This window comes from Vespula vulgaris, chromosome 4, assembly GCF_905475345.1.
Source record: "Vespula vulgaris chromosome 4, iyVesVulg1.1, whole genome shotgun sequence".
In the NCBI taxonomy this organism is placed as follows: Eukaryota; Metazoa; Arthropoda; class Insecta; order Hymenoptera; family Vespidae; genus Vespula; species Vespula vulgaris.
The window spans coordinates 5,677,399-5,686,809 of record NC_066589.1 but is presented as its reverse complement, the minus strand read 5'-3'; the positions used below and the strand labels follow the sequence as shown (position 1 = coordinate 5,686,809).

Here is a 9,411-nt window from a genome sequence, read left to right as displayed (position 1 = left end):
AAAGCTCTCATCTGACAGATTCATTTAAAGTTTATATTCTTCTTATAACAATAACAATAACAATAACAATAATGAATACCGTCTTTTTTAAGAGGCATTTACAACTGACTTGCTGGTAAGGAACATATATCATGGCATGATTCTGTATAAAGTATACTGAAACATTGAGAGATCATTGCTTTGATCTGAAATATATTGATTTATAGTTAAATTTATTAATAATATAAATTACACATAAGAAAATATTAAAAATATTTACTTGCATTGAAAAATCTATTTCTATATCAGTATACTTTATTCAAAGCAAACCAATCATTCATAAGATAATTGCATATAGCAATAGGTCCTTTGGTCCCTGAACCTAAATTTGTACTTATACTTTTAGCACCTTAAGGTTTTACAGTATTTTGACCCTTCGTTATGAGCTATCAGTGTGAGTGATATTAAAAAAGAATAATCTATGCTATTACTATTTTTTTTAAATTTGTAACCACACATTTAAATGTTTCAAGTTTTTCACAAATTAAGTATACATTTACAAATATTAATTATATCTTGCTTTTTTATATCATTGCCATTTAAATGACATTGCCAATTTTATTAAATAGTTAACACAACAGTTATAGGTAAAAAGAAATTGCTTGTATTATTATAAATACAGTATTATGATTATTAGCTCAAAATTTAATGCAAAATCTAATACATCCAAATTAATTTGATGTATTTTATGTATATAAGAATAGTAAACTATACAATATATACATTTAAACAAAGTTGCCTAGTATTTGCTGAGTTGGCAATGTCTGCTTTTAGCAATTTATACCTTTAGAAAAAAATAATATACTTTAATACACCTCGATGGGTCAAAGATCTTTAAAGGTTCAGGGAAATTTGCATTATAAGCTATTAAAAAAGAAATTAAGCTTGTTTGATATAAAACTTATTAAAACAATCAGTATTTACAATAATTATTATTATCTTAAAATTTGTTCTTAAATAAATTGTGCGAATGATTGTATATATGAAATCAAGTCAGTTCTTTAAATATATGTATATATAATTTATGTAAATGTGCATATGTGTGTGTAAAAATTATATATACACGTACGTATACTTTAAGCTTCTTATATATATAATATATATATAGTATGTATATATATTTCTTTCTACTTCCTTTACTGGACATATGTGCTTACAAAACACATTAAGAATATAAGACAGATTAGTTTTTTATTTTTAATTTCGACTTTACTTTTCCTGTTTGCTTAAAAATATTTTATAATATAATTAATTGTAAATTTTTTATACCAAAATCCAATGAGCTTTGTGCTCTTTGTGAAATCATTGTGCTATGCAAGAAATTTCGTAATACAATACAACAGGCCAATTATCAAGTTTTTATATGACATATATAACGTTACAATATTACATTTGTCTTATATATGTACATATATTATTGCATGTACGTATTATAAATGTGTAAAGTTTAAAAGCATATTTAAATAATTCTATTTATTCCTAGTCCCTCTACACTTTTTATTTTGTTTCAAAGGCCTCATAGTACTAGTATAAAAAAACTATATAGATTTAATATCATTTTTATGTGTATCACTCAAGCTTTTACTATTGTCCGTGCATAAATTTCCATTTCTGTTACTAGCCAGTTCGATGTTATTTCAGTCCCTCAAATATATGGTGCTATATTACATTTTTTGAATATCCACTAAAATGCAGAGCTAAGAAAAACCACATTAAATCTCAAGATCTCTTCTGTGCCCATTTTAGGTCATCAGCTCTAGGCTTACAACCAGTTAATTTTTCAATAATAATTTCTAAAATATACCAAAATCGGAGTTTCTCTAATGGCCAATTTAACCAGCCAGTAGTAATGCAAAAATATGTTTCGTGCGGCGCAACATGATGCACACGATGGTGTTTTCTCGGTAAAATTATTCTATGCTCCTGTAGCCAAACTACCCAAGGAGGAAGTCCAAAATATGTATGCGACCACTTATGAATCTGTAAAATATCTTTTATTTGTCCCAACTTTGTAACTTTTTTTACACGAAATTAAGTCTTTTATAAAAGATATATATCATACAATTTCATGCTTAGAAAATATTAGAAAAATTACCTGATTAGTCATTGCTACAAAAATTGCAAGTAAAAACCAATAACATGTCCAAAGAAATTTCTGTTCGATTTCCGGCTCTGATAAAGTAAGAAAGTCCCATGTTAATTTGGATAGGAATGGTATGGTGGCCATACAATTGTCACCGTTCGTTTCAATAAAATCGTGTCTCATTATACTGGTTGGATCGATGTGATGTTCACGAAAAGGCCTTAAAAAATTCTATAAAATATTTATCATATTTATATTATCGTAACATTGCAAATGTTTTGATGATTTTTAAAAATCGTACCTTTCCCAGAATGGGAAGTTCGACAGAACCCCATGTATCAGCAGCCCAATGAACTACTCCAGATCCGAAATCCGCCGTAATGATCCCGCATAATGCTGCTACTATTATCGAACTTAAATTTTCAAGTTTTAATCTGATCAGGATGAACAACGAATTTACTGCTACCAGCGTGATACAAATACCAACGCATATACATTCCTGCGTTCTTTTTCCTGTAAGAAATATAACATTTATATACATTATAGGTCAAATAACTAATAGATCATTATTTATAATGCCCGGTCATTATGAACAATGACTAAAACGACCGCGCGATCTGATTAATATTTACGAATTTATTAAATTAACCAGACATTATGAACAAAGATACATTCCATTTGGACAATTTGATTTAAAAATTTCAAAATTTATGAATTATTTTAATGTATTTTAAAAACAACACGTTCATATTACATCGATCATATTAATGAAATGATATATTTCTAAATAATAGATTTTTAATATGCCTAATCGAGCATTGTAATCAATTCATTATAGAAAACTACCTGAAAAGACGCAACCGTATACTATCACATCGTTCGATTTTATTATTACTCGTAATGTCTGTATTAATTATTTAATCTTTAATATATATACTATATCGTTTCACATTTATTAAAAATAATAGATAGTTTATTATCTTTCTAAACAAAATAGCAATTTTTCAATCGATTTGTTAATCAATTTTTTTGCAAAGTATATTAATATGAAAATTATATCGAGTATAAATTTATAGTTAATTACGGCTAGTAACGTGTTACGGCAACTCAGATGTAAAATGGAGCAATATAGAAATTACTTCGTTATCGTAACATCTTTACATAACAATCTCAGCACGGTAGTGATGCGGTGATTAAGTTGCTTATATCGTGACAGCTCTTTATTTTGGCTCGCGAAGATTTCAAGGTACAAGTGACTTATAAGTGGCGAGTTTTGGCAAGTAATCAATTCTGATGTGATGGATATTTTATATTATCATATTCTATACATTTTTTATTTTATTCATTTCATTTTAATTTTTAATACGTAACACATGGAATTATATATAAAAGTGTATCATCGAATATTGAATGTATATTATAAAGAAATAAAAAGAAAGGTCTAATTAGTAATCAAGTTTGAATAGCTATACGCATATATCCGAGAAATATAGATTACAGGAATCTCGTCTTCTTTCATTATCTGCAACCTTGATGCAATACAGAACCTATAATTTATCAAGCTTAGTATTCTTTCAACAATCTCGATGATAAGAATATTGTATCAATTTCGTTAGTTCATTTTCTTCCGTTTTAATGAATTTGGTTCTATCTTTCTTTTAAATACTTGAGATATTTTAATAGAAGAATGAAAAATTACAATAAGATTGATAATAAAATAACACGCGGACACTTTTTAAATTACGTGCAATATTACGAATGTCTGTTATTAAACATACTTTTATGCGAATAGAAATTCTTTATACTAAAAAAGATCTTTTATGTTTCTAGAATAACGGAATAAGCAGAAAAAATTAGAAGCGAGAAGAATACGAAAATAAGCTTCGTATATGATGGAGCTAATGGAGATGAAGTCATGGCAAGCATATGATTTGCAGCGTTCGAGGAAATAGACGAAACAAAGGAACGTAAAATACTTACCACTACTGTAAAGATTCGCTAATTCTTGTGCACCTCTGTGACTAGGGCCCCATCTCGGTAATATCCTATCTTCATTTGAAGTGGGTACCACCGAGTTGGCATTGGGATCATCTTCGAGCATTGAATTTTCGTAAATTTGCTGTTCGGTTTTTACTGGCGCTAAGAAATTCGTAGCCATTGAGCATGCAGCCGATGCAGCCTGTCCTAAATTAGGCACCTTTATGTCATCCATAATTAGCCTACACCTTTACGATTCGCTGTAAAATACAAAGGAAATTTGTCCTCAGGAGTTACTCGTGTCATGCACCAATCGTCGTACGTCCTTTGGTATCGCGATATTTCGTCGTGTCTCAATAACACGCGAAATAAAGGAATAAGGATGATAATTTGTATATTTTCTTTAAAAACGCATTTGATTTCGTAGCTCTTCTTTATTCGTTCTTCTATTTAAAAATTTTTTTAATACCCTGAACGTCTTAGAATCATTCGAAATTTTCGACTTCGAAGTAATTCGTCGCTTCTTCTCATATCGCCGTGATCATACTACTTCCTTTTGCGTTTCTTCTCGTAATCCTTTGTTTAGAACACTCCTCCTTTGACACCGCATCTGATGACGATGATGTTTTCCCTTAAAAATACGCATGTTGTAAGAGACGACACAATTACATGTTCCATTAAATTTCCTTCCTATTTCCTTGATATCTCTTACATATCATTATAGACATAACAATTTGCACGCGTAATAGGTTGTGAATGGTAAAAGGCACTGCCGGTACCTATTCTTTATTTCCTCGTGTCCGTAGAGCCAAAACGAAATGACGTAAAATACGAATCGATCAATAATTTATTCGTCGACTATTGAACTATTGAATATGTTTTATAGCGTAGTTGTTTTTCTCGTCCCTTTTTTCTTTTTTTTTTCATTACTTTCTCTCTTTTTTTTTTATTTTATTTGACATCTTGCAATAATTCTGATGTAAGCATAAAAAATTTTAAATGTCAACTATAAAAATATTTGACTGAAAGTAATGACAAAATAGGTAATATAAGTCATATGATAAGATAAATATTTGTTTGCATTGACAACGAACACTTATCTTTCACGGTTTACCGATTCGAAAAAATTATATAAAATTAACGTATAGCAGGTTAAATTTAAAGTGACATTAAATACGATTGTTGTTCATTAATATCCTACGAAAAATTATATAGTTCAAAGTAATAAATAAATTTTTCTACGATTAGCAACGAAAGAATAGATTTTAGGACGTAACAAACCATGGTTATAGGTAACTCTAAATACGCGAAAATAAGAGAAATCACGAAGATTGTGTTAGGTATGTCAAAACGATGACACGATTGTAGTATTTTTAGTACATAGAGCGTAGTTTAATAATAATAATAATAATAATAATAATAATAATAATAATAATAATAATAATTCATTTTTATAAATGTATAAAAGTCGATAGAAAAATAGAATGTAAAATTAACGTTAGCATTTGTTGTTTCAGGACATAGAGAAGATTCAACAAGACGATATTCGTTATAAAGAAGAAGAATAGAGGAAAGATTGTGACCATTAAGCAAGTTTATAAAAATACAAGATATCCTTTTTGAACGAATGATCAAGATCCATCGATAATCGGATAGACGTTTTGATTTTTTTTGTTTCTTTACAATGTCACGTCATGTTAGAGATTTAAGCGAGCGGACAAGGCAACGGAGGCGCCAAAACGTCTGTGCCGGATTTGAGAGTGCGCACGTGCCGCCGGAAAGTGGGTTAATTTCTTGCTCGCACGAGCTTTAAGAATGACGACAAGAATACTATATCCTTTATTACCTCGATGATTCTTCTCTTTGTTCCTTCGGGAACGAGCGAACGAACGAAGCAATTCGGAAGAATCCTCGAGTGCATCGCATCATCTCTTATTTCTGCGGACATTAACCTTGTTCATTCTCTTATTCTCTCTTTCTCTCTTTTTCTTCTCTTTTCTCTCTTATTAGACATACAACGAGTTGGTAAAAGACAATTCATTGTGACCCTGCCAACAAGAACAAATTCTCTATCATGTGAGTTCATCAAGCTTATTTGATATTTTTGTTTTTTTAGGTTGAAGTGTCAAAAAGGAAAATTGATGTATTATTAAAATAACGAGCACGATCTAAGGATTGACTGTCGAGATACAGGCACAGACATTCTTTTAAGTATAGTGATGTCATCTTTTGATGTCCATCGTCTTACTGAATGAACTCATTTTATGAATCAAACGAACGTTCTTTGGAAAATCTGTATGGAAGAAAGCAGAAGGTTCACAAAGTGAGAGAAAGAGAGAGAGAGAGAGAGAGAAGGAGGGGGAGAGAGAGAGAGAGAGAGAGAGAGAGAAAGAGAGAGAAAGAGATAGAGAGGAAAGCAGGTGGTTGAGAAAGACCGGCACTGAGAATCAATTTAAAAATGCTGGATCGTCGCGTGCGTTACTGATTCTTATACGACGGCACCAGCAGACTCGCGTGACGTGACTGACGCGCGCTCGTCTCTTTCTCACACACAAATACACAAGTACACACGCACACGAGAATAATGACGCGATTCCTTCGAATGAAGAAGGGCGTACCCGTGACAGTGCGACGATTCTTATCGTTGAATTTGAAGGAACTTCTTCTCGTAGAGGAAAACAGTTCGACGAGTTATCCTTCGAAGAAATAGACGTACTTGTCGTGACAGTAAAACAAATATCCTTCCTTTCGTTGGTATCTTCGAGACAAGTGTGCCCGAAGCCGGCTCCACGATGCACATGTACGCATACGGGGTGGCATGCGTCGAGTAATATACTTTTCTGTCGCGAAATACGGTGCCGGCGAACGCGTCCGGGAGTAGAAGAGCCGCCTAGATGCGTGCTATTTGTAAGACGAACGTCGGACGAAAAGGGCGAAGGACGTAAGCGGTTCCCAGATAGAAAGAGAATTAGAAAGAGGAAAAAGGACGGACGTACGTGCGTGTACAAGGAGAGATAGATGGAAAGATAAAGATAGCGATATTTGTGTGTGCTTGTGTGTGTGTGTGTATATATATATATATAGATAGATAGATAGAAAAGAGAAATATATATATATATATATATATATATATATATATATATATATATATTTATAAAAATAGTGGAAAGAGTGAGAGAAAAAAAGAGAAAGGAAGAAGAAAATTGGAACAACAAAAAACCAAATGCGAGACTGATTAAATAGAAAAAGGATCACGATTGCGGTTTGGGAGGGACGGTAAAGATGACGAGAGGTCGAAGAGTAGCGCGGCAAGCTTCGACGCCGAGGATCGTGCCACTGCCGACGGAGACGGAGGCGCTGCTTTCGCTTTCGTTCGTTCTTGTCTACGGTGGAGGCGGAGGTGGAGGCGGCAGCGGCAGCGGCGGCGGCGGCGGCTGCGGCGGCTGCTACTGTTGCTGCTGTTTCTTCTGCTTCTCTTACTCCTCAAGCACCTCCCATCTTTCGTGTTAGACTTTCGAGCGGCCTAAAACTCGAACGAGCGCGCCTCTTGTACTCTTTGTTCCCCCTCCCCTCCCCCCACTTTCGTCGTTCGCGGTTTACTCGACGATCGGTATCTTTCGGCAAAATTCGCCTTTTTTCGTTTCCGCAACGGACGAGACCGGAGTTATCCGATTGCGACGCTCCTGCGCGACGCACTATCCTGCCACCCATTGGGGTGACACGTTCTCACGGTCTTGGTCTTCTTTTTCCTTCTTTCCTTCCAATCGAACTGCTTCGAAACAATTACATATAACACCGACCGATTACAGATCATGCCGTTATCGATCGTTCTTCCTATTTCTAAATAATTTTCGATGTATGTTTCTTTGTCTTTCAATGTTTTAAGTCGAGAAACGTTCCAAAATGTATTTACTTCCTGTATATCTTTAATTGTACAAGCTATTTCGTTAATATTGTAATTATATATAAACACGATCTTTCGTAAAAATGTAAATATAAGTCAATGCCTCATCGTTATCTAGAAATAACATTTATATTTCGTTCTTAGAGATATGTAGATAAAATGTTAGTGATATATATGAAAAATTATGTTACGTTGATTAAAGTTTAAATATATTATAAGACTATATATTTGGTTGATCTGAGATATTGAAAATCTATAAGTTTTTCTATTCGTTCGTTTGGTTATGAAGGTTACGATACGATTCTTCGCATTTATATTATAGAATTGTCTTTCTTTACGTATTACCCTCCAAATGGCCTTCAAGTTTCACCGCAAAGGAAAGCCGAAGAAGCTACATAATTCATCACCCGTCCACGCGTATCGGACTACAGCGTGAAAAGCATCACATGACCCGATGGTCGTTTCGTCTAGGACACTTGCTGCTTCACAGAATGCTCATACTTTATTTAATATACGATCGACCATGCGACCAACCCTAACTTTTAACTCTCCATCTATGTTAGAAGGTACACATCGTCTTACGTTCGGCGACCTTACAGGAAAACGAACTCTCTTTTATATTAACATTTTACTAGACAAAGAACAAAATTGAAAACTTAAGAATTAATTGTATCGTAAATATTTTAGTTATATATATCTCTCTACTCCGAAAATTGTTTATATGTATTCACCTTTATTACACGTTCGTTATGTATGTACACAGAGAGATATTAGTCAACAAATATGTATATACGGTTAGAAAGAGAGGTGACCTTTGACATCCTGTACGCAAGGAAACTCACCTTTATCGATGTCGACTTAATTCTTCAAAGGAATAATAAACTAGTTCTGTCTCTAAGCAGCAAAAGTCGATACTTGAGGCTTGCACGTTTATAACTAAATTGACTAGATACGTTTTCTATCAGCATATTATAAGAAAGTACTAAATATATACGAATAGTCTACATTTATAAATATGTGCTTATGTATAATGAATGAGTGATAACGAAATCATTAGTTAATAATTCGTGTATATAGAAGACGTGTTTGGATATCGGTCTTAATTTATATTCATATTATATTCATTTTACTTATTCATATATCTATACAGAAAGAGATCAAGCCGTAAAAAAACGCGTATTTGAACGTAGATATGCGAATTCTTTCATTTTCGTTTATTAACACCATCGCGATCGTCACGAAGATAATATCGATAATTATATTTTGACATAGTTATGTAAAATGACATTTTAAAGCATGAACTAATGTTATGAAAGTACAATGTTATACTAATTTTGATACGAAACCAATGTGTCCTTATCGCTATGACGTTATAACTTGCATTTCTAAGATAAACACGTGTCATTTC

At 32.7% G+C, this 9,411-nt stretch overlaps 1 protein-coding gene and 1 long non-coding RNA gene across 8 annotated transcripts; one reads left to right on the top strand and one right to left on the bottom strand.

Moving 5' to 3' along the window:
• Positions 1–1,392: 1,392 nt before the first annotated feature.
• LOC127063116 (plasmanylethanolamine desaturase) lies at positions 1,393–8,963 on the bottom strand. Of its 7 annotated transcripts, none has more exons than XM_050992479.1 (5): positions 8,846–8,963; positions 4,103–4,359; positions 2,424–2,635; positions 2,135–2,353; positions 1,393–2,019 (listed from the first exon to the last, which is right to left on the bottom strand). In XM_050992479.1, exons 2-5 carry the CDS (start codon positions 4,332–4,334, stop codon positions 1,759–1,761), a joined length of 924 nt encoding a protein of 307 aa, XP_050848436.1. In that variant the 5' UTR covers positions 4,335–4,359; positions 8,846–8,963; the 3' UTR covers positions 1,393–1,758. The 7 variants fall into 7 exon arrangements, with proteins under 7 accessions (XP_050848436.1, XP_050848435.1, XP_050848432.1 ...); XM_050992478.1 differs by having other exon boundaries at positions 4,103–4,730; positions 8,846–8,953; XM_050992475.1 differs by lacking the exon at positions 8,846–8,963 and adding an exon at positions 5,946–8,833 and having other exon boundaries at positions 4,103–4,730.
• On the top strand, positions 5,297–7,239 carry LOC127063130 (uncharacterized). Its single transcript, XR_007781274.1, has 2 exons — positions 5,297–5,439; positions 5,617–7,239. It is a non-coding gene; the product is annotated as an uncharacterized LOC127063130 (long non-coding RNA).
• Positions 8,964–9,411: the final 448 nt, after the last annotated feature.